Genomic DNA, 25,171 nt, shown 5'->3' with positions numbered 1-25,171 from the left:
TGCTTAGATAGAGAGCAGCACCATTGATTAATGGGTTATCATCTTCACAATTGTTAATGAATCGACAACTCAGAACCACCAGCTCGCCAAATATTTCACAGGAACCATCCAATCGGAAACTCGTGAAGCAGCTCAAATTTCAAAAAAGGAGGATACAGAGTTTAGATCTGATCTGTTGGCTGTGGGATTGCTTAGCTCTCTCTATTACTTACTGCTTTCACTGTTTGGCACACAAGTAGTCCTGTTTTGTGGCTTCACCTGGTTGACGTCTGATTTTTAGTTATACCTGGTGCTATTCTTGGCAAGACCTCTGCACTCTTTATTGAACCAGGCTTGATCCCTCTTTTAATGGTAATGGCAGAGTGGGGGATATGCCATGCCACGAGGTTACAGATTGTGATTAATTACAATTCTTCTGCTGTTGGTTGCACACTCTTGATTTGTTAGATCCATTTGAAAGCTATCCCATTTAGCAAGGTGGTAGTGCCATACAGCACAATGGAGGGTATTCTCCATATGAGGGTGGTGCCTATTCTGTACAAGGCCTGGGCAATGCTCACTCCTAGCATTACTGTCATGTAGCATGATCTTTGAACGTACAAACTTGGGCTGACAAGTCACAAGTACGTTTCGCTCTACACAAGTGCCAGGCAATGACTATCTCCAACAAGAGAGAATGTAATCATGTCCTCTTGAGTTTCAATGGCATTACAATCACTGAATCTTCCAGTATCAACATTATGGGTGTTACCATTGACCAGAAACAAAACTGAATGAGACAGATAAATCTGTGGTGACAAAAGCAGGTAAGGGGATGGGAAACCTGTGACGAGTAGCTCACCTTCTGACTTCCCAAGGCCTGTCCACCATTAACAAGGTACAAGTCAGGAGTGTGATGGAATACTCTCCACTTGCCCGGATGAGTGCAGCTCCAACAACATTGAAGAAGGTCAACACCATCCAAGACAAAATAGCCCCACTTAATTGGCACCCCTTCCAAAAACCTCCACCACCGACGAAGAGTGTCAACTGTGTGTGCCATCTACAAGGCGCACCGTAGGAACTCACCAAGGCTCCTTAGGTAACACCTTCCAACCTCACAGCCGCTACCACTTGGAAGGACAAGGGCAGCAGACACATGGGAACATCACCATCTGGAGGTTCCCCTCCAAGGTGCTCAGTATCCTGAATTGGAAATATATCACTGTTCCTTCACCTTCTCTGGGTCAAAATCCTGGAACTCCCTCCCTCACAGCACTCTGAGTGTACCTCCACTACAGGCACTGCAGCGGTTAAAGAAGGCAGCTCGCCGCCATTTTCTCAGGAGCAATTGGAGATGGGCAATAAATGCTGGCCTAGTCAGCGATGCTCACATCTTGCAAAAATAGAACTTAAGTCATACCATTGTCTCCCCAAGAAATATTTATCCTCCATGATATTCCTTGATGCTCCTTGTAGAGTCTGGAAAGGCTCTGAGGAGGCAAGAGTGAGTTCCTCACCCTAATGTTCCCAGCCATTGACCTGCTCTTGTAGCAATAGCAATTATATGGCTGGTGCAGTTCAGTTCTGAGAAATGGCCACCTGTTGGTGATGGGGATGTGGAAGGTATTATATGTAAACAAGGCTTTAAATGTGTTTGTTTAAAATTTTTGACCGCACTTTCTGAACCACTGACCTCAAATACACCAAATTGGGGAGACGGGACTGGGGGCATTCTGGCTAAGTTTGCCGATGATACAAAGATAGGTGGAGGGGCAGGTAGTATGGAGGAGGTGGGGAGGCTGCAGAAAGATTTAGACAGTTTAGGAGAGTGGTCCAAGAAATGGCTGATGAAATTCAACGTGGGCAAGTGCGAGGTCTTGCACTTCGGAAAAAAGAAGAGAGGCATGGACTATTTTCTAAACGGTGACAAAATTCATAATGCTGAAGTGCAAAGCGACTTGGGAGTCCTAGTCCAGGATTCTCTAAAGGTAAACTTTCAGGTTGAGTCCGTAATTAAGAAAGCAAATGCAATGTTGTCATTTATCTCAAGAGGCTTGTAATATAAAAGCAGGGATGTACTTCTGAAGCTTTATAAAGCATTAGTTAGGCCCCATTTAGAATACTGTGAGCAATTTTGGGCCCCACACCTCAGGAAGGACATACTGGCACTGGAGCGGGTCCAACGGAGATTCACACGGATGATCCCAGGAATGGTAGGCCTAACATACGATGAACGTCTGAGGATCCTGGGATTATATTCATTGGAGTTTAGGAGGTTGAGGGAAGATCTAATAGAAACTTACAAGATAATGAATGGCTTAGATAGGGTGGACGTAGGGAAGTTGTTTCCATTAGCAGGGGAGACGAGGACCTGGGGGCACAGCCTCAGAATAAAAGGGAGTCACTTTAGAACAGAGATGAGGAGAAATTTCTTCAGCCAGAGAGTGGTGCGTCTGTGGAATTTATTGCCACAGAGGGCGGTGGAGGCCGGGACGTTGAGTGTCTTTAAGACAGAAGTTGATAAATTCTTGATTTCTCGAGGAATTAAGCGCTATGGAGAGAGAGCGGGTAATCCTTAGTTGAAATCAGCCATGATTGAATGGTGGAGTGGACTCGATGGGCCGAATGGCCTTCCGCTCCTATGTCTTATGGTCTTATGGTCTTAAAGGACAATGCTGCAAATCCATGGGAACACCACCATGCCAGATTCCCCTCCAAGCCACATATCAACCTGACTTTGAACACAGAACATAGAACATAGGACATTACAGCGCAGTACAGGCCCTTCGGCCCTCGATGTTGTGCCGACCTGTGAAACCACTCTAAAGCCCAGCTACACTATTCCCTTATTGTCCATATGTCTATCCAATGACCATTTGAATGCCCTTAGTGTTGGCGAGTCCACTACTGTTGCAGGCAGGGCATTCCATGCCCTTGCTACTTTCTGAGTAAAGAACCTACCCATATGTCCTATATCTATCTCCCCTCAATTTAAAGTTATGTCCCCTCATGCTAGACATCACTATCCGAGGAAAACAACTCTCACTGTCCACCCTATCTAATCTTCTGATCATCTTGTGTGCCTCAATTAAGTCACCTCTTAACCTTCTTCTCTCTAACGAAAACAGCCTCAAGTCCCTCAGCCTTCCCTCATTAGATCTTCCCTCCCTACCTGGCAACATTCTGGTAAATGTCCTCTGCACCTTTCCAATGCTTCCACATCCTTCCTATAATACGGCGACCAGAATTGCTCGCAATACTTCAAATGCGGCCGCAACAGAGTTTTGTACAGCTGCAACATGACCTCATGGCTCCGAAACTCAATCCCTCTACCAATAAAAGCTAACACACCGTACGCCTTCTTAACAACCCTCTCAACCTGGGTGGCTTCTTTCAGGGATCTATGTGCATGGACACCGAGATCCCTCTGCTCATACCAAGAATCTTCCCATTAGCCCAGTACTCTGTCTTCCTGTTATTCCTTCCAACATGCATCACCTCACACTTTTCTGTATTAAACTCCATTTGCGACCTCTCCGCCCAGCGCTGCAGCTTATCTATGTCCCTCTGTAACTTGTAACATCCTTCCGCACTGTCCACAACTCCACCGACTTTAGTGTCATCTGCAAATTTACTCACCCATCCTTCTACGCCCTCCTCCAGGTCATTTATAAAAATGACAAATAGCAGTGGCCTCAAAACAGATCCTTGTGGTACACCACTAGTAACTGGACTCCAGTCTGAACATTTCCCATCAACCACCACCCTTTGTGTTCTTCCAGCTAGCCAATTTCTGATCCAACCTGCTAAATCACCCTGAATCCCATGCCTCTGTATTTTCTGCAGTAGCCTACCGTGGGGAACCTTATCAAACGCTTTACTGAAATCCATATACACCACATCAACTGCTTTACCATCATCCACCTGTTTGGTCACCTTCTCAAAGAACTCAATTAGTTTTGTGAGGCACGACCTACCCTTCACAAAACCGCGTTGACTATCTCTAATCAAATTATTTCTTTCCAGATGATTATACATCCTATCTCTTATAAACCTTTCCAAGATTTTGACCACAGCACAAGTAAGGCTCACTGGTCTATAGTTACCGGGGTTGTCTCTACTCCCCTTCTTGAACAAGGGAACAACATTTGCTATCCTCCAGACCCCTGGCACTATTCCTGTAGACAAAGATGACTTAAAGATCAAAGCCAAAGGCTCAGCTATCTCCTCCCTAGCTTCCCAGATAATCCTAGGATAAATCCCTTCCGGCCCAGGGGACTTATCTATTTTCACACTTTCCAGATTTGCTGACACCTCCTAGTCTAGTAGCCTGAATCGCAGTATTCTCCTCTCCAACATTGTCTTTTTCCTGTGTGAATACTGATGAAAAATATTCATTGAGCACCTCTCCTATCTCCTCGGACTCCACGCACAACTTCCCACTACTGTCCTTGACTGGCCCTACTCTTACCCTAGTCATTCTTTTATTCCTGACGTATTAATAGATAGCTTTAGGGTTATCCTTGATCCTACCTGCCAAAGACTTCTCATGTCCCCTCCTGGCTCTTCTTAGCTCTCTCTTTAGGTCTTCCCTAGCTAACTTGTAACTCTCGAGCGCCCTAACTGAACCTTCATGCCTCATCTTTACATAAGCCTCCATCTTCCTCTTGACAAGTGTTTCGACTGCTTTAGTAAACCACGGTTCCCTCGCTCGACCACTTCCTCCCTGCCTGACAGGTACATACTTATCAAGGACACGCAGTAGCTGTTCCTTGAACAAGCTCCACATTTCCATTGTGGCCATCCCCTGCAGTTTTCCTCTCCATCCGATGCATCCTAAGTCTTGCCTCATCGCATCATAATTGCCTTTCCGCCGGATATAACTCTTGCCCTGTGGTATATACCTATCCCTTTCCATCACTAAAGTAAATGTAATTGAATTGTTGTCACTATCACCAAAGTACCTCCAAATCTAACACCTGTCCTGGTTCATTACCCAGTACCAAATCCAATATGGCCTCGCCTCTCGTTGGCCTATCTACATACTGTGTCAGGAAACCCTCCTGCACACTTTGGACAAAAACGGACCCATCTAAAGTACTCGAACTATTGCGTTTCCAGTCAATATTTGGAAAGTTAAAGTCCCATAACAACTACACTGTTGCTTTCACTCCTATCCATAATCATCTTTGCAATCCTTTCCTCTACATCTCTGGAACTTTTCGGAGGCCTATGGAAAACCCCTAACAGGGTGACCTCGCCTTTCCTGTTTCTAACCTCAGCCCAGACTACCTCAGTAGACGAGTCCTCATCAAACGTCCTTTCTGCCACCGTAATACTGTCCTTGACTAACAATGCCACCCCTCCCCCTCTTTTATCACCTTCCCTGAGCTTACTGACATATCTAAACCCCGGCACCTGCAACAACCATTCCTGTCCCTCCTCTATCCATGTCTCCAAAACGGCCACAACATCGAAGTCCCAGGTACCAACCCATGCCGCAAGTTCACCCACCTTATTCCGGATGCTCCTGGCATTGAAGAAGACACACTTTAAACCACCTTCCTGGCTGCCGGTACACTCCTGCGACTTTGAAACCTTACTCATGACCTCACTACTCTCAACCCCCTGCATGCTGGAGCTACAATTCAGGTTCGCAATCCCCTGGTGAACTAGTTTGGAAATATATCACCGTTCCTTCACTATCGCTGGATCGAAATTCTGGAACACCCTCCCTATCAGCACTGTGCGTGTATGTACTGGACATGGGTTGCAGCCATTCAAGAAGGCAGCTCACCTTCTCAAGGACAGTTACAGATGGGCAATTAATGCAGGGCTTAGCCAGGAGACACATAGCCAAATAAAGAAAATGCCCTTTCATTGACATTACTGCCAAGCACATTACAAATTGTTCAGTTCATATTTGTTCCTGCAATTAACTTGGCATGCAAGATAAGGCTTCCATTATTAACTTATCACTAATTGAAGGTAAATAATAGTTACCAGCCTGTGTTGATTGTAACCGTCCCTCCTTCTTTGCCTACATATGCACAACCACCCTCCCCATCTCCCACTGACGGGACGAGGTAGTGTCCAGCTACAGACTCCAGCGCAAGATGGCCTACTTACCCCTACTCTTTCTGACATTGGCTCTCCTCCCTGATAGCCCCCAAGGCTGTGGTAAGTCATGATAGCCACCTGGTTTAGACACACTCTGACTGGGATTAAAGTTAAAGGGGTACAAGGCATTCAGTTTTTAACTAGAATGAGGGACTTCCATTTGAATTGAGATACTGAACAAACTGAACGTATTCTCCTTGGAGCAGAGAGGATAAAGGGCATGTTCATGGCTGTGTTCGGCACTGCAAGGAGTACAAGAAGGTTATGCTGAAATGATACAAGACCTCAACTGGAATGTTGTGTTAATTTCTGGGTTCCTCATTTTCAGAGGATGTGAACACATTGGAGAGAGTGCAGAAGAGGCTCTACGTGAATGGTTCCAGGGTTGAGAACCTTCAGTTACGAGCATGGATTGGAGAGGTTGGGACTGTTTTCCTTGGTGAAGCTTGAACATAACAAGGGGGCTGGGCAGAGTATATGGGGGAAACTGTTCCTCCTCGTAAAATGATTGAGAATGAGAGGGCACAGATTTAAAGCAATTTGCAAAAGAGGCAAATGTGATGTGAGAAAATTCCTTCTTCACACGGTGAGTGGTTGGAGTCTAGAATGTACAGCCTGGAAATACGATGAAGGCAGGTTCAACAGGGGCATTCAAGAGGGCATTAAGTGACTAGAAACAATGTTCAAGGGTACGGGGAAATGGCAGGGGGATAGCACTAATTCACGATGCTCGATTGGGGTGGGGGGCAGAGCAGACATGATGGGCTAAATGGCCCCCTTCTGAACTGTGACAATTCTGTGATTCTGTCTTTCCGTGATGAGCATCGAGTGAATCCGAGCGAAGTGATTAGAGTGACAGTAAGCAAAGGACACAGTTTCATGATGATCAGTTAAAGAAACAGGGCAGATTGAGAAGTTGGTTTTACAGAGCTAGTTATTGTATTTGAAACTATCTACCTAACAGGGTGAGGGTCGCAGACTCAAGAACGGCGATCTTTACGTGGGAAATGAAATAAATAGCTGAGAGGTGAATTATTAGACCGATGGTGTAAGCCAAGGTCTGAACACGGGGCCAGATGTAAACTGCAACCCAGTGATCAGGTCAATATGTTTTCAATTTATACCTTTTCCAATGCTTGTGTTCTATCATTTTCCAGCGCGATGGAGTCCAGCAATCGGAAATCTGGAGCAGTTTCTGGCTGAGCATCTGCATGAGCAATATCCTGACCCCAGTGTATTTGTTACCTTGCGTTTGGTGAACTACTCACTGCAGCAGAAATATGTAACAAGTCTGAAGAAGAATGTTCTCCACAATGGTAAGAGGGCAGAGATTGAAGACATCGCCTAGGTTCACAGGGTGTAAGAGCAAAAACTAACATCTGCATAACTCAATCACAGTTAAATGTCATGTTGCGACTCATTTATGTTTAACTAGGTGAGAGTCAGAGGGTCAATACCAAGGAGAGTGGCACTGGCAGAAGGTCGGGACTGAGAAAGTGCCGCACTGTTCGAGGGTCAGCACTGACAGTATACTGCACTGTTGGAGGAGCAGTACTGAGGGAGTGCTGCACTGTCAGAAGATCAGTATTGAAGGAATCTGCACTGTCAGAAGGGCAGTACTGATGGAGTGTCGTACTGTCGGATGGTCAGTACTGAGGGAATACTACATTGACAGAGAGTCAGTATTGATGGTGTGCTGGGCTGGCAGAGGGTCAGTACTGAGGGAGTGCAGCACTGCTCGAGGATTAGTGTTGAGGAAATGTTGCACTGTTAGAAGATCAGTATGAGGGAGTGCTGCACTGTTGGACGGTCATTAATGGAGTTCTACACTGTCAGAGGGTCAGTACAAATGGAGTGCTACACTGTCAGAGGGTCAGCACAGAGGGAGTTTTGTACTGTCAGAGGGTCAGTACTGAGGGAGTGCTGCACTGTCAAAGGGTCAGTACTGAGGGAGTGCTGCACTGTCAGAGGGTCAGTACTGAGGGAGTGCTGCACTGTCAGAGGGTCAGTACTGATGGAGTGGTGAACTGTTAGAAGATCAGTATAAGAAAGTGTTGCACTTTTGGAGGGTCAGTACTAATGGGTTGCTGCACTGTCAGACGGCCAGTACTGAGGGAGTGCTGCACTGTCAGAGGGTCAGTACTGAGGGAGTGCTGCACTGTCAGAGGGTCAGTACTGAGGGAGTGCTGCAATGTTCGAATATCAGTTTGAGGGGGTGCTGTACTGTCAGAAGATCAGTCTGAGAGAGTGCTGAACTGTCAGAGTGTCAGTACTGAGGGAGCGCTGCACTGTCAGGGTGTCAGCACTGAGGGAGTGCTGCACTGTCAGTGGGTCAGCACTGAGGGAGTGCTGCACTGTCAATCGGCCAGTACTGAGGGAGTGCTGCACTGTCAGTGGGTCAGTACTGAGGAAGTGCTACACTGTCAGAGGGTCAGTACTGAGGGAGTGCTGCGCTGTCAGTGGGTCAGTATTGAGGAAGTGCTACACTGTCAGAGGGTCAGTACTGAGGGAGTGCTGCACTGTCAATGGGTCAGTACTGAGGGAGTGCTGCCCTGTCAATGGGTCAGTACTGAGTGAGTGCTGCAATGTCAGAGGGTCAATGATTCCGCATGATGCAACCACTTTGTTTGTGTCAAGGAAGAACCGATTTGTTTGTTATCCTCTCCAGATCCAGCTTGCTGACAGCCTGTTGTGTTTTTTTTCATTTTCTGATTCCTGAGCAGCTGCGACTCTGTCCAGTGGGGAGTTCAGTTTTTACGTATTGGCTTTGATCGCCTCCTGTGAAAACACCTTGAACGTGAAGGTTAATGAATCGGGAACAACCCCTGGTATCGACCTGGGGAAACTGCTGTCTGAGAAAGTTGGTCAAGAGATGAAAAGTATAGGTAAGCAGCGGGAGAGTGAAGTTTCTGGAGAGCTGGAGAATGATAAAAACAGTGGCGGGGATGGGTGGCATTTGGCTCCATGACCGAGCTTCATCATGTACTGAATGATATATTTGAAGTGATCTGATTGTGATTATCTCTGGCTCATATGCCCTAATACATGTGACGAACAAAAATTAACAATCACACATTTAAAAATTAATTATTCGTTTAGCATCAATGACTCCTTGTGGAAGAGACTGATTGTAGCGCACAAAGACTCCATGAGACGAAAAGAGTGAAGTCGATGAGGCTTTATTAAGCGTGTCTGTTCCCCAGCAGCCCGATAGTAAACTGGCCTGCGGGGGAAGGCACCGGCTTCTTATACTTTGCCTTCAGGGCGGAGTATGAGATCAACGGCCAACCAGGACCCGGGATCTGTCAGCCAATGACATTAGGGCTTCCAGTCCCACATGACCCCCAATACATACTACCACATTCACCCCTTGTCAAAAATGAACCCGGCGGGGTGATGCTTCGTATGGTGGTAAGGGTTTACAGGGCTGGTCCTGGGAGGATAGAACAGATACATGGTAGTACAGTATTGGACAGTATCGTCCTGTTACAACTATTTACAGAGGGTATAGGAAAAACAAAATGTTCATTGAACAGTCCATCTTTGTTTTACATCGACGCCACGAGTCGGTCGGGCGGTCTGGTCGTCCGTGTCGATCGCCTCGGCCCCGGCGGTGGTGGTGGTGCTTGTACCAGCGTTGTCGCCTCCGGGAGCCGCACGGTTTCAGCTGTCGGTGCAAAGGGGAGGGGGACTGATCCTCCTGGGAAGGGGGCGGTCGCGGGGTGCGGCGGCGGCAGGAAGAGGGGGCGGTTGGGTTGATGGTGTCGGGGGGGTGTGCGTGGTGCCGGCGGGCGCCAGATCCCGCAGGGAGACCGTGTCCTGTCGGCCGTCGGGGTACTCCACGTAGGCGTACTGGGGGTTTGCGTGGAGGAGGTGAACCCTTTCGACCAACGGGTCCGCCTTATGTGCCCGCACATGCTTTCGGAGCAGGATGGGTCCTGGGGTCGCCAGCCAGGTTGGCAGCGACGTTCCAGAGGAGGACCTCCTAGGGAAGACAAGGAGACGCTCGTGCGGCGTTTGATTAGTGCTTGTACATAATAACGACCGGATGGAATGGAGAGCGTCCGGGAGGACCTCCTGCCACCGTGAAACTGGGAGATCCCTGGACCGTAGGGCCAGTAGGACGGCCTTCCAGACCGTGCCGTTCTCCCTTTCTACTTGCCCGTTCCCCCGGGGGTTGTAGCTGGTCGTCCTGCTTGAGGCTATGCCCTTGCTGAGCAGGAACTGGCGCAGCTCGTCACTCATGAAAGAGGACCCCCTGTCGCTGTGGACGTATGCGGGGTAACCGAACAGCGTGAAGATGCTGTTCAGGGCTTTAATGACTGTGGCCGCGGTCATGTCGGAGCAGGGAATGGCAAAAGGGAAGCGGGAGTATTCGTCCACTACATTAAGGAAATATGCGTTGCGGTCGGTGGAGGGGAGGGGCCCTTTGAAATCGAGACTGAGGCGTTCAAAGGGGCGGGAAGCCTTAATCAGGTGCGCTCCATCTGGCCTGAAAAAATGCGGCTTGCATTCCGCGCAGATGTGGCAGTCCCTTGTGACTGTACGGACCTCTTCTAAAGAGTATGGGAGATTGCGGGACTTGATGAAGTGGTAAAACCGAGTGACCCCCGGGTGTCAGAGGTCCTCGTGGAGGGTTTGGAGGCGGTTAATTTGTGCGTTGGCACATGTGCCGCGGGATAGGGCATCGGACGGCTCGTTCAGCTTTCCGGGCCGGTACAAGATCTCATAGTTAAAGGTGGAGAGCTCGATTCTCCACCTTAAGATCTTGTCATTTTTAATCTTGCCCCGCTGTGCATTATCGAACATGAAGGCTACCGACCGTTGGTCAGTGAGGAGAGTGAATCTCCTGCCGGCCAGGTAATGCCTCCAATGTCGCACAGCTTCCACTATGGCTTGGGCTTCCTTTTCCACTGAGGAGTGGCGGATTTCTGAGGCGTGGAGGGTTCGGGAGAAAAAGGCCACGGGTCTGCCCGCTTGGTTCAGGGTAGCCGCTAGAGCTACGTCGGAGGCGTCGCTCTCGACCTGGAAGGGGAGGGACTCGTCGATGGCGCGCATCGTGGCCTTTGCGATGTCCGCTTTGATGCGGCTGAAGGCCTGGCAAGCCTCTGTCGACAGAGGGAAGGTCGTGGTCTGTATTAGGGGGCGGGCCTTGTCTGCGTACTGGGGGACCCACTGGGCGTAGTACGAAAAGAACCCCAGGCAGCGTTTCAGGGCTTTTGGGCAGTGCGGGAGGGGAAATTCCATGAGTGCGCGCATACGTTCGGGGTCGGGGCCTATTATCCCATTGCGCACTATGTAGCCCAGAATGGCTAGCCGATCGGTGCTAAAAACGCACTTGTCCTCGTTGTACGTGAGGTTCAAGGCTTTGGCGGTCTGGAGGAATTTTTGGAGGTTGGCGTCGTGGTCCTGCTGATCGTGGCCGCAGATGGTTACATTGTCGAGGTACGGGAACGTGGCCCGTAACCCATGTTGATCAACCATTCGGTCCATCTCCCGTTGGAAGACCGAGACCCCGTTTGTGACGCCAAAAGGGACCCGTAGGAAATGGTATAATCGCCCGTCTGCCTCGAAGGCTGTGTACTTGCGGTCACTTGGGCGGATGGGGAGCTGATGGTAGGCGGACTTGAGGTCCACGGTGGAGAAGACTTTATACTGGGCAATCCGATTGACCATGTCGGATATGCGGGGAGAGGGTACGCGTCTAGTTGTGTGTACCTGTTGATGGTCTGGCTATAGTCAATGACCATCCTTTGTTTCTCCCCTGTCTTCACTACTACCACCTGCGCTCTCCAGGGACTATTGCTGGCCTGGATTATGCCCTCCTTTAGTAGCCGCTGGACTTCGGACCGAATGAAGGTCCGGTCCTGGGCACTGTACCGTCTGCTCCTAGTGGCGACGGGTTTGCAATCCGGGGTGAGGTTCGCAAACAAGGACGGGGGTTGCACCTTGAGGGTAGCGAGGCCGCAGATAGTGAGTGGGGGTATGGGGCCGCCGAATTTAAACGTAAGGCTCTGTAGGTTACATTGGAAGTCTAAGCCCAGCAAGGTGGGGGCACAGAGTTGGGGAAGGACGTTAAGTTTGTAGTTTTTGAATTCCCTCCCCTGTACCGTTAGGGTGACTATGCAGAATCCCTGGATCTGTACGGAGTGGGATCCTGCAGCTAGGCAAATCTTTTGTGCGCTGCGGTAGGTAGTTAAGGAACAGCGTCTTACCGTGTCGGGGTGTATAAAACTTTCCGTGCTCCCGGAGTCGACTAGGTATGGCGTCTCGTGGCCGTTAATTAGGACCGTTGTCGTCGTCGTCTGGAGAGTCCGGGGCCGAGCCTGATCGAGCGTAACCGAAGCGAGCCGTGGTTGTAGTAGTCGGGTGTGGTCCGTTGTTGCCGTCCAAGATGGCGTCGGGGATGGACAAAATGGCTGCCCCCATACATCGTACGCGGCTGAGGGGTCACAAGATGGCGTCGGGGTGGACAAAATGGCCGCCCCCATGCGTCGTACAGGTCGGGGGCGGTCCAAGATGGCGGCACCCCTCCTCCCCTCGTGGTGGTCGGGACCCAAAATGGCGGCGTCTGTGGGTCGCACATGGTGTGCTGGGGGGTCTGGGGAGCGCTAGGACCGCGCGGAGTTCCTTCACTGCGAGCGCCAGGGCCGCGGGCGCTAGGACCGCGCGGAGCTCCCTCTCTGCGAGCGCCAGGGCCGCGGGCGCTAGGACCGCGCGGAGCTCCCTCTCTGCGAGCGCCAGGGCCGCGGGCGCTAGGACCGCGCGGAGCTCCCTCTCTGCGAGCGCCAGGGCCGCGGGCGCTAGGACCGCGCGGAGCTCCCTCTCTGCGAGCGCCAGGGCCACGGGCGCTAGGACCGCGTGGAGCTCCCTCGCCGGGGACAGCGGTGGTCGGGGCCCAGGTAAGTTGCGCCGGCGGGTCAGGCGTGGGGCGCGGGACGGGGGTGAGGGCCCAGGTCGGCGGCGCCGGCGGGTAAGTCGTGGGGCCGCAAGCGCAAGGAGCGCAAGGAGCGCGAGGAGCTCCCTCACCGGGGACAGCGGCGGTCGGGGCCCAGGTAAGTTGCGCCGGCGGGTCAGGCATGGGGCGCGGGACGGGGGTGAGGGCCCAGGTCGGCGGCGCCGGCCGGACAGGCGTGGGGCGTGGGGTGAGGGCCCAGGTCGGCGGGTCAGGCGTGGGGCGCGGGACGGGGGTGAGGGCCCAGGTCGGCGGCACCGGCAGGACAGGCGTGGGGCGGCGAGCGCTAGGACCGCGCGGAGCTCCCTCACCGGGGACAGCGGTGGTCGGGGCCCAAGTCGGCGGAGCCGGCGGGTCAGGCGTGGGGCGCGGGAGGGGGGTGAGGGTGGCGTTCGGGACGCGAAAGACCCATTCCTCTCCGTGGAGAGTGTTGGCCGGCACCCAAATCGGGAGCGCCGGCGGCGGGTCGTACATGGACTGCGGGGAGGGGGGTTGGGGAGCGTGGGCGGCGTGCAGGGCTCCCAGTTCTCCCGGGGCCACGGTGGTCGGGACCCAGAGCGGCTGCGCCTGCCGGTCGCACATGGCGTGCTGGGGGGGTTGGGAGGCATAGACTGCCTGTAGGGCTCCCTGTGGCCCCGGGACGGCAGTGACCTCGCGGGATCGGCACACCACCGCATAGTGGCCCTTTTTCCCGCAGCTTTTGCAGATGGCTGCGCGGGCCGGACAGCGTTGTCGGGGGTGGTTCGCCTGGCCGCAGAAATAACAGCGGGCGCCCCCGGTGCGACTCGGCGTTTGGGCCGCGCAAGCCTGTGGGGTGTCCGGGGGGGGGGGGGTTTGCCGCGATGGGTACGTACGGGGCCCAATGGCCTGCCGCGCGGTCGGGGCCGTAGGCGCGGGTAGCGCGGCGTAGAACTCGTCCATCGATTCTTCGGGAGCTTGTCATCTCGTCGCGAGCTGGTAGCGAGCGTAGATTTGGTTAACTGGGCGGACATAGAGACTTTTCAGTGCTGCGAACGCCATCTGGAAATCGTCAGTGTCTTCAATGAGGATGAAAATCTCCGTGCTCACCCTCGAGTGCAGGACCTGCAGTTTTTGTTCGTCTGAGACCCGGCCAGTGGTCGGTCTGAGGTAGGCCTCGAAGCAAGTCTGCCAGTGTTTGAAGGCTGCTGCCGCATTCGCTGCGTGGGGGCTGATCCTCAGGCATTCTGGAATGATCCTGAGCTCCATAGTCCTTTTTAGGCACGCTTAATAAATTGTAGCGCACAAAGACTCCATGAGACGAAAAGAGTGAAGTCGATGAGGCTTTATTAAGCGTGTCTGTTCCCCAGCAGCCCGATAGTAAACTGGCCTGCGGGGGAAGGCACCGGCTTCTTATACTTCGCCTTCAGGGCGGAGTATGAGGTCAACGGCCAACCAGGACCCGGGATCTGTCAGCCAATGACATTAGGGCTTCCAGTCCCACATGACCCCCAATACATACTACCACACTGCTGAAAAGCTTTCACCTTTAGGGTGTGTGAGTCTTGTCCAGCACTCATTGTCAAAATCTATCCCCAACCCCATCCTGACCCTATACACCTCAAAAAAATTAAAATGTTTTCTCTGCATTTAACCTATCCGTTTACCTCAATATCCTAAAAAAATAACTTTCCATTAGATCATAATTTACCGGTTAAATTACAGAGTATAGCGTCCCTGGTTTGATTATTCTTTCCTCTGATTATACCTGACAATAGTAATGCCCCCAAACTTTGCCAGAGAAGATTTCTGATCTCCATGTACATTGCTCAGAACAGACTTGGACCATTGTGCACAGTTCTGGTCTCCATATACCTTGGTTACAACACATCCCGAGCACTGTGCACAGTTCTGGTCTCCATATACGTTTGTCAGACCACACGTGGAGCATTGTGCACAGTTCTGGTTTCTGTATACCTTGGTTAGAACATATCTGGAGCATTGTGCACAAACTTGGTCTACATATTTATGTAGACTTATAAAGTTTTAATGGGACTAGTACGAAGTCTTACAACACCAGGTTAAAGTCCAACAGGTTTGTTTCGATGTCACTAGCTTTCGGAGCGCTGCTCCTTCCTCAGGTGAGACATTCACCTGAGGAAGGAGCAGCGCTCTGAAAGCTAGTGACATCGAAACAAACCTGTTGGACTTTAACCTGGTGTTGTAAGACTTCGTACTGTGCTCACCCCAGTCCAACGCCGGCATCTCCACTTAATGGGACTAGACAGGGTAGATGCAGGGAAGATGTTACCAGTGATGGGTGTGTCCAGAACCAGGGGTCACAGTCTGAGGATTCAGGGTAAACCATTTCAGACAGATATAGGAGATATTTCTTCACCCAAAGAGTGGAGAGCCTGCGGAATTCATTACCACAGGAAGTAGTTGATGCTAAGACATTCAAGAGGTGGCTAGATATAGCGCTTGGGGAGAATGGGATCAAAGGCTATGGGGAGAAAGCAGGATTAGGCTATTGAGTTGGATGATCAGCCATGATCGTGATAAATGGCGGAGCAGGCTTGAAGGGCCAAAAGGCCTCCTTCTGCTCCTATCTTCTATGTATCTAATTTGGTTAGCCCAGGCTTGGAGCACTGTGCACAATCTTGGTCTCGATATTCTTTGGTTAGACCAGAAAGGTCGAATTAGAAAGGGCACCTGGGTGGCCTCAGGTTGGCATGGACAAGATGGGCTGAATGGCCTCCTTCTGTTTGCAAGCTGCTATCTGACGGATGGAAGAAGCAGATTCAATTGGAGCTTTCAGAAGCAGAATACGATAAATATATTGAAGGGCGGGAACTTGCAAAACTACTGTGAAAGAGCAAGGGGGAATTGGACTAAGGTAGCTTTCTCAAGGTTCTGGGACATGGACAATAGGCCAAATGGTCTCTTACTGAGACGTATCACTCCCTGCAATGATAAATCTTAGTCCTACTCCTTCGGAAATTACTGTGAGATATGTTATGGGCGAGGCATTTTCAGAACCCCAAAATGTATCATGGAGTTCAACCAACCCCCTTTAATGTATTGTTGCTTGTCCGAGCACACGGATTGTTCTCCAGGTGTGGGATTACAATTATGGACACATGGGTTTTTAAACACAAAACAATGTTCATTCCATGAACTCAGCTTAACCCTTTTAAATAAACATTGAATCTCTTAACACTTCAAAGAAAACCCCGAAAATATTACAACACTAAATAATCCTTCAGTTTTCCCTTTCAACATCCAAGAGATACTAAACACTTTAAACAGAAACACATGAAATTAAAATCACTTACTGTCACAGGTAGGCTTCAAATGAAGTTACTGTGAAAAGCCCCTAGTCACCACATTCCGGCACCTGTGCGGGGAGGCTGGTACGGGAATTGAACCGTGCTGCTGGCCTGCCCTGGTCTGCTTTAAAAGCCAGCGATTTAGCCCTGTGCTAAACCAGCCCCTCAGGTTAAAGGCATTACTTTTATGAGTTTAAATCACCCAAATGATCCAGAGATAGTCTTTCATGGCAGAGATCACAGCAGATCCGGCTCACTGCAAACACAGACACTCCCAAGCTCTTTTCAAAACTGAAACTAAACTCAGCACTAAAAACTGAAAAATGGCTGATCTAAAGCCCAGCTCCACCCACACTCTGACATCACTGCATTTCTTAAAGTTACATTGCTTAAACATCCATTTCTTAAAGGTACTCTCACATGACACTTCTCCCCAAGAAAAAAAAAATAAACCATCAACTTCAAGATGATTTCACTTTTCACTTTTGCACCATCCACTAAGATATGTACACAGTAAATATACCTTTTCGTTTAAAAAAAAACACACGCAAACAGGTATAATAATATAGTCCATTTTTCTTTGTTCTTTCTCCTCCAACCAAACTCCTTCCCGATTGACAGTCTCTTTGAACAAAGTCTCTGCACGATCCATCCATTCCTCAACTCCTCGGCATTCCTCTTTAGAATCAGATACTTTAGTTCAATCTGACCACAGATTCCCTTACAATTCTCCAATACAGGAGCATTGGTGATCACAGCTTTAAGGCAGTCAAATGCCTGTTGAAAGTCCCCTGTACATTGACATTTTTTATATTTCTTCAGCAATTCCATCAGTGGAGCAACCACGCTACAAATTCTTTGCACAAAGGTTCGATCAAATTCATTCATACTAAGAGATCGTATTATTTCCCTTCATCTTGAGGGTATCGGAAACTCCGCAAGGAAAGTGATTCGGGCTTCTTCAAATTCACTTTCGGCCAGGTTTATCACCAATCCCGAAGCCTGAAGTCGATCGAAGAACTCCATATGATTTTTTTAATGTTCTTTCCATGTCTGGAAGTTGTAAATAAAAGCAGATTGGCCCACTTTCTCAATGCAAACCTTCAAACGTGGGATAGGATAAGAGTCCGTTCTTATAACTGCATTCACCTTTCGATAGTCCACACACAACCGTTGGTACAGTCTGGTTTAGGTACCATCACTATGGGTGAGTTCCATTGGCTGCAACCCACTTCAATTATGCCATTTGTAAGCAAATTCTCAATCTCTTTGTTAACCTGTGCCAATTTTAAAGGGTTAAGTCTACATAGATGTTGTTTGATAGGAACAGCATTTCCCACATCTCCATCAGACATTGCCATTTTAGTATGTCCCAATTTATCTCTACAAACCTGCCTATGAGACATCAATAACTCTTTCAGGTCCGTTCATTTTTCCTCTGGAAGGTAACTTAACTATTCATCCCAATTTTTAAGAACATCCTCATTTTCCAATTTAATTTCAGGAATGTCAAATTCACAGTCATCTGGATTTGGTTCATCATTTTGAGTTAGAATCATTAAAACCTCCTTTTTCTCTCCTTCCCTTTCAAAATACCCTTTAAGCATATTCACATGACACACTCGGTGAGTCTTCCTTCTATCTGGTATTTTTACCACATAATTTACCTCACTTAATTTCCTTTCAATCTGATACGGTCCACAAAACCTAGCTTTTAAAGGTTCACCTACCACTGGTAACAACACCAAAACTTTATCCCCAATGACAAAACTACGAACTTTGGATTTCTTGTCCGCTACCCGTTACATCACATTTTGTGCAACTTCCAAATGTTGTCTAGCCTAAAATTTGACACGTAATCCAATCATGTAATTTCCGATTTCTCACCCACAAATTTTTCCTTAATCAATTTAAGTGGTCCTCTTACATAATCACCAAAAATTAGTTCAAAAGGACTAAATTTGGTAGACTCATTCGGTACATCCCTCATTGCAAATTATACGAATGGGATTCCTTTATCCCAATCCTCTGGATAATCTTGACAATACACCCTCAACATTGTCTTTAATGTCTGATGCCACCTTTCTAACACTCCCTGCGATTCTGGATCGTACGCAGTTGATTTAAATTTTTTTATTCCGAAGCTATCCATAACTTCTTTGAATAACTTTGAAGTAATATTCGATCCTTGATCCGATCGAATTTCTGTGGGTAGTCCATATCTAGTGAAGAATTGAAGTAACTCCTCCACAATCCTCTTAGCTGTAATATTACGTACTGGAATGGCCTCTGGAAACCTAGTAGACACATCCTTTATAGTCCAAAGATATTGATTCCCACTTTTTGTTTTAGGAAGCGGTCCTACACAATCGATTAGGACCCTTGTAAAAGGTTCCTCAAATCCTGGAATGGGTATTAAGGGCGCTGGTTTTATCACTGCTTGAGGTTTCCCTATCACTTGACATGTGTGACATGATTGATAAAATTTAACTACATCTTTCTGTAGTCCAGGCCAATAAAAATGTTTCTGTATTTTAGCTTGAGTTTTCCTTATTCCCAAATGACCTCCCACTGGTACCTCATGTGCAACTCGCAACACCTCCTTTCTATACCCTACCGGCAATACTACTTGATGAACTTCTGCCCACTTTTCATCTGCCTGCATATGTACAGGTCTCTATTTTCTCACCAAGACATCACTTTTACGGTAATAACACTCTGGTATACTCTCAGATTCCTCTTCTGTAGATGGTTTCTGATACATCCATTTTATTTCCACATCTTTCTGTTGTAACTCCGCCAATTTTCCTGAACTAAAAATATCCGCCTCATCCTCCACCTGTTCTTGTTCTTTTTCAAGCATCTGATCAAAAATTGTTTCTGATAATTGCACTTCAACCTCATCTTCACTCTTTGATTTCTCCTCTTGTCTTAACCTGGGACTTTGCGAACTTGTTACTCCACAATCCAGAAAAATCCCAGGATATTCGTCCTTCAACCCTTCAGTTGTCTGATTTTCCACTGGCTTATCAACCACAGTAGGCATCGCTCCCATCTGCAAACCAGCTATATCATTACCCAAGATAAACTGTATTCCTGGACAAGATAGTTTATCTATTACTCCTACTGCCATTTCACCACTCTTCACTGGACTTTCCAACCTTACCTTATATAATGGAACGCTAGCCCTCTCACCCTGAATTCCACATGTTACCACCTTTTCTGGCAACATTCTTCCCAAACTACATAATTCCTCATCTTTTACCATTACAGATTGACTAGCCCCTGTATCTCTTAAAATTGTGACTTATTTACCTGCTCCACATGACACACATGAGTAAACTTTACCCACACAAGTAAATTATTTAAAGACATCTGGCACCTTCTTAACAATTACTTCTTGAACATGCTGTACAATCGTTTGCACCTCCTTCGCTTCCCTTGGGCTTTCCTTTACCACTCTAACAAATCCCACTGTCTTATCCTGTTTTACCACATCAGCCTTCTCAGTGCTTTTCTTCAACCACCAACACTGTGACAGGCTGAAACTGATGTCGGAAACCAATCTTTGATTTATGAACTAATTCACAATCATCTGCCATTTGTGCTGCTAAACTCGCAGTTTTAACCCTCTGTTCTTCCACATGAGTTCTCACTACATCAAGAATTGAATTTTTAAACTCCTCCAAAAGTATAATTTCTCTGAGAGCTTCATACGTTTGGTCTATTTTCAAAGCCCTGATCCACCTATCAAAATTACTCTGTTTGAGCCTTTCAATCTCCATGTATGTTTGACCAAATTCTTTCCTTATATTTCTAAACCTTTGTCTGCAAGCTTCAGCCACTAGCTCATATGCACTTAAGATGGATTTCTTCACCTCCGCTTACGTTCCAGATACCTCCTCCGGTAGTGATGCAAACACTTCACGAGCTCTACCTTCCAGATTTGTTTGAATCAGTAATACCCACATGTCCTGTGGCTATTTCATTTGTTTAGCTACCTTCTCAAATGAAATGAAAAAGGCTTCTACTTCCTTCTCGTCAAACCTTGGCAATGCTTGGACATATTTAAATAGATACCCACCAAGCCTTCGACTATGACGCTCTTTTGCACAATCCTCATCACTATCATCCAGCTGTACGTTTCCCTTTATGACTGCCAATTTTAACTGATTGTCATGTTTCATGGCCATTTTCTGAAGTCCAAACTCCCTCCCTTTATCTTTTTCCCTGATCTGTATCTCCCTTTCTTTTTCTTTTTGTTCTTTTTGTTCTGCTAGGGCTATTCGTTCTTTTCTCCATTCTTCTCGCTCCCTTTCTTTCTCTTTCTTTTTCCTCTCTCTCTCTTTCCCTCTCTTTTTCCTCTCACTCTCGTATTCAAGCCTCTTTAATTCTTTGTCATGTTCCATTTCTTTAATTTGCAACTGAATTTTTGCCATTTCCCATGAGTCAAACTCTATCTCAGGCAACTTTAAATGCTTAACCACCGCCATAATTACCTCATCTTTTCGCATTTTGTCAGGTAATGTTAACTGCAATGTTTTTGCCAGACCCAATAGTCTGCATTTAGTCTCTGTCCGTAAGGTACTGCGTGTGACAGTCTCCACCCCCAAATACTTCTAAGCCTCTGAAAGAGCCATTGTTCACAACAAACTTAAACTAAAATACCACACCGGTAAATCAACAATCCTTCGCTGTCTTTAAGTTTACAAAAGCCAATCTAATAGAATGCAAGGACTTACATCATGTGGTTTGTGAGGTATTGCTGTGTTGTAATTGAGAGAACCTTCCTTTCCACCCCCTTGCTTTCTAAAACTGAGAATATGGAACTGACGTGATTTCCCCTTCTTTTCTCCCAAGCGATCCACGGCCACCCAATCACTACCTACTACCAGATTGGGTTGGCGATGCTTGCACTTTGCAAACAGAATTATTACATCAGCAAGGGGGATATCAAAACCTTTGCCCATGCTGTAATACACAGCAGGATCTCCCCTGGACAGGAATTCTCAGTGGGTGAGTAGAACACATCTTGGTAGGTCAACAGATGGGAAGAAGTGACTGGGTGGAGACACGCCGAGGGGAGAAAATACAATGAGAGGGAAAAACAGATGGAACAAGAGAGAAGATAAAGGCGCAGGAGAGGGAGGGAGAAAGAGAGGATTGAAGAGAGGCACTGTATTGCAGCAGTTCAAGAGGTCGGCTCACCACCACCTTCTTAAGGGCGATTAGGGGACTAGCCAGAGATGACTACAACCCATGAAAGAAGAAATAAAAATTATGTGCAGAGAGGGAGAGATGGAGACATGGATAGGTCGATGGATGGATGGATGGGTAGGTGGTGGGATGGTGGATAGATACTCACAGACAGGAGCAGGGACAGACAGCGAACGAGAGAGAGAGAGAAAGAGAGAGAATTGAAAGAGAGGGACTGACAGGGGGCGGACGGAGAGGCACAATGGCAAGAAGAGATCTGTCTGTCTCTCCTCAAGAGATGGACTGTGTGAATCCATTAACCAATCTCTCCCTCCTTCCAACAGAGGATGGTAGTTGATATGTTAAGCATTCTGTCTATCTCCCAGCAGGATCTCCCATTTAATATGTCTGCGCCAGGGACCCGAGTTCGATTCCAACCTCGGGCAACTGTCTGTGGAGTTTGCCCATTCTTCCAGTATCTGCATGCGTTTCCTCTGTGTCCTCCCGGTGCTCCGGTTTCCTCCCATAGTCCAAAAATGTGCAGATTAGGTGGATTCGATATGCTAAATTGTCCCCAGGTGGCATTACAAGGATATGCTTTGGGATTGAGCCTGGATTAGCGGGCTTTTCAGAGGGTCAGTGCAGACTTGATGGGCTGAAATCTGCAATGTAGGGATTCTATGATCTCATATCTATACTCGAGCTGCCTGCTACTTCTATCAAGCCTGTCTGTTTCTCCTCCAGATACGGCTGCTATTGCGGCCCTTGCATTTCGTTGCATGCAGCAACAATTATACCAGCCAGCTGACACCATCCGGATTGCCTCAATTAAGCTGATCCTGCAGATTTTCTGTGCAAAGGACGCTCAGGGTATCATTGGCAATATCTACAGCACTGGCCTCGCCATGCAGGTAAGCTGGGCAAAATTGTATGGCCAGTGTAATATTGGATACCACAGGGAGGGGGAGGGGTGGTGGAGAACTGGGGGCAAGAGCAGACAGCATAATAGAAGAGAAGGCCAGAGGGAGGTGAATGGGCGGGGGAGAGGGGTGAGGTCGGGTGCTGACGGATGGCAGATAGAGAGAAATAGATGGAAGATAAAGAAAATGGGGAGAGGGAAGTGAAGAAGAGAGCTCGAGGGAGAGAATTGGAGATACAGAGAGGGAGATAGAGCAGGAGATAATGAGTGACAAGGAGAGTGGTAGAGAGGAAATGAAGGGAAGGCATGATCGAGCAGAAAGGAGGGAGAGTGAGAGATCCGGAATGGAGCAGGTTACAGAGATAGAAATGGTTTCAGGGACTGCAGTCGGTTGCTGAAATACTGTGGTGCAACTTATAGCGTGTTGGACTTGTAACCATTGTCATTATGAGGGAGGATTGTAGTGACTGTGGGAGGTTTCTGAGATCGTGAGGGTTGTAGGAGGCGGAGGGGGTTATAGAGGTAGGGAAGGTTGTGGGGACTTGAGGGGGTGACAAAGATAAGGAGCGTTTTCGGGGCTGGAGGAAGTTACAGAACAGGGAGGGTTGGAGGGACTTGAAGGGGTTACAGAGATAGAAAGGGTTGTTTGGACTTGAGGAGGTTACAGCGATAGGGAAGGATTGGATTGGATTGGATTTGTTTATTGTCACCTGTACCAAGGTACAGTGAAAAGTATTTTTAAGCGAACAGCTCGACAGATCATTAAGTACATGGGAAGAAAAGGGAACAAAAGAAAATACATAATAGGGCAACGCAAGGTATACAATGTGACTACATGAGCACCGGTATCGGATGAAGCATACAGGGTGTCGTGTTAATGAGGTAAGTCCATAAGAGGGTCATTTAGGAGTCTGGTAACAGCGGGGAATAAGCTGTTTTTGAGTCTGTTCGTGCTTGTTCTCAGGCTTCTGTATCTCCTGCCCGATGGAAGAAGTTGGAAGAGTGAGTTAGCCGGGTGGGGTGGGTCTTTGATTATGCTGCCCGCTTTCCCCAGGCAGTGGGAGGTGTAGATGGAGTTGTGTGATGGACTGGGCAGTGTTCACGATTCTCTGATGTTTCTTGCGGTCCTGGGCCGAGCAGTTGTCATACCAGGCTGTGATGCAGCCAGATAGGATGCTTTCTATGGTGCATCTGTAAAAGTTGGTAAGGGTTAATGTGGACATGCCAAATTTCCTTAGTTTCCTGAGGAAGTATAGGCGCTGTTGTGCTTTCTTGGTGGTAGCGTCGACGTGGGTAGACCAGGGCAGGTTTTTGGAGATATGCACCCCTAGGAATTTGAAACTGCTAACCAGGTTCCAGGCGCTGCAAGAAGTTAGAAATAAGGAATGTTGTAGGCACTGGAGAAATATGAAGGGTTGTGGGGACATTTGGACATTATAGGGATATGGACAGTAGGGACTGGAGGAGGTTGCTGAGATCGGGAGGGCTGTAGGGGCTGGAGGAGGTTATAGAGATATTGTGGGTTATGCCGTTTGTGGCAGCTTACGGAAATAGTGACAGTTAATGAGGTTGAGTGAGGGCAAAGAGAGAATGGATTTTGGAGGCTTGAGCCAGTTATACAAATAGCTTGGATTGTATGAGCTGCAGGACGTCACAGATATGGGGAGAATTGTAGGGGTTGGAGACGGTTACAGCGATAGGTAGGTTTGTAGGGGCTGGAGGATGTTGCAGAGATAGGGAGGATTGTGTGAGCTGCAGGAGGTCACAGAGGTAGGGAGGTTGTAGGGGTTGGAGAAGGTTACAGAGATAGGTAGGTTTGTAGGGGTTGGAGGATATTGCAGAGATAGCGAGGTTTGTAGGGGATGGAGTACGTTGCCGAGATAGCAGGGTTGAAAGGGCTGCAAAGTGTTACAGAAATGGGGAGGGTTGTAGCGTTTGTGGAAGCTCACCGAGATAATAAGGGGTTAAGGGGCTGGAGAGGTTAAATGGATAGTGAGGTATATTGGGGCTGGAGGAGTTCAACCAGATTGGAAGAGCTTTAAGTCCTGGAGGAGTTTATTGAGTTTGTGAGGCTTGTAAGTGATGGTGAAGGTTACAGCAATCGAGGGAGTTGTTGAGGTTAAACGTGGTTCGAGAATTAGGGAGGGTTATACGAGTTGGAGGGGGTCATAGAGTTAAGAGAGGGTTGTAAAGGATGGTCGAGGCTACAGAGGTAGAGAGAGTTGTTGAGACTGGAGATGGTCAGAGAGATAAAGAGGGTTGTAAGGCCTGGATGAGTTTGCACAGACCAGGAGAGTGGTAGGTCCTGGAGGAGTTTATTGAGATAGTGAGGGTTGCAGGGGCTTGAGGCTGTTCCCGAGAGGGATATACGTGCTGGAGGAGGTTACAGAGATCAGGAGCGGTACAATCCATAGTTTCCATTGAATCGCTACAGTGCAGAAGAATGCCATTCGGCCTAGAGGCTACACTGACCCCCTGAAAGGGCACCCTACCGAGGCACAATCCCCCGCCCTATCCCCAGGAACCCGTAACCCCACCTATCCTGCACATCTTTAGAAACAAAGGAGAACTTTAATTTGGCAAATCCACCTAACCGGCATATCTTTGGACTCTGGGGCGGGGGGGGGGCATTGGAGCACCTGGGGGAAAATGCATGCATCCATGGGAAGAACCCGTAAGTTCCACACAGACAAGGTCCAAATCGAACCTGAC

At 48.4% G+C, this 25,171-nt stretch overlaps 1 protein-coding gene across 1 annotated transcript in view; it reads left to right on the top strand.

The window, feature by feature from the left end:
* Window positions 1–6,073: 6,073 nt before the first annotated feature.
* LOC140386600 (transcobalamin-1-like) overlaps window positions 6,074–25,171 on the top strand; it is a 99,097-nt gene continuing 79,999 nt past the window's right edge. Inside the window, exons 1-5 of the mRNA XM_072469073.1 lie at window positions 6,074–6,162; window positions 7,260–7,418; window positions 8,826–8,987; window positions 21,205–21,360; window positions 22,285–22,451. Coding sequence (XP_072325174.1) covers window positions 6,099–6,162; window positions 7,260–7,418; window positions 8,826–8,987; window positions 21,205–21,360; window positions 22,285–22,451 — 708 coding nt within the window. The 5' untranslated portion in view covers window positions 6,074–6,098. The remainder of the gene's footprint in view (window positions 6,163–7,259; window positions 7,419–8,825; window positions 8,988–21,204; window positions 21,361–22,284; window positions 22,452–25,171) is intronic.

This window comes from Scyliorhinus torazame, chromosome 12 (assembly GCF_047496885.1).
Source record: "Scyliorhinus torazame isolate Kashiwa2021f chromosome 12, sScyTor2.1, whole genome shotgun sequence".
Taxonomy (NCBI): Eukaryota; Metazoa; Chordata; class Chondrichthyes; order Carcharhiniformes; family Scyliorhinidae; genus Scyliorhinus; species Scyliorhinus torazame.
The sequence above is the reverse complement of the archived record's forward strand: the minus strand, read 5'-3'. Positions and strand labels throughout refer to the sequence as shown.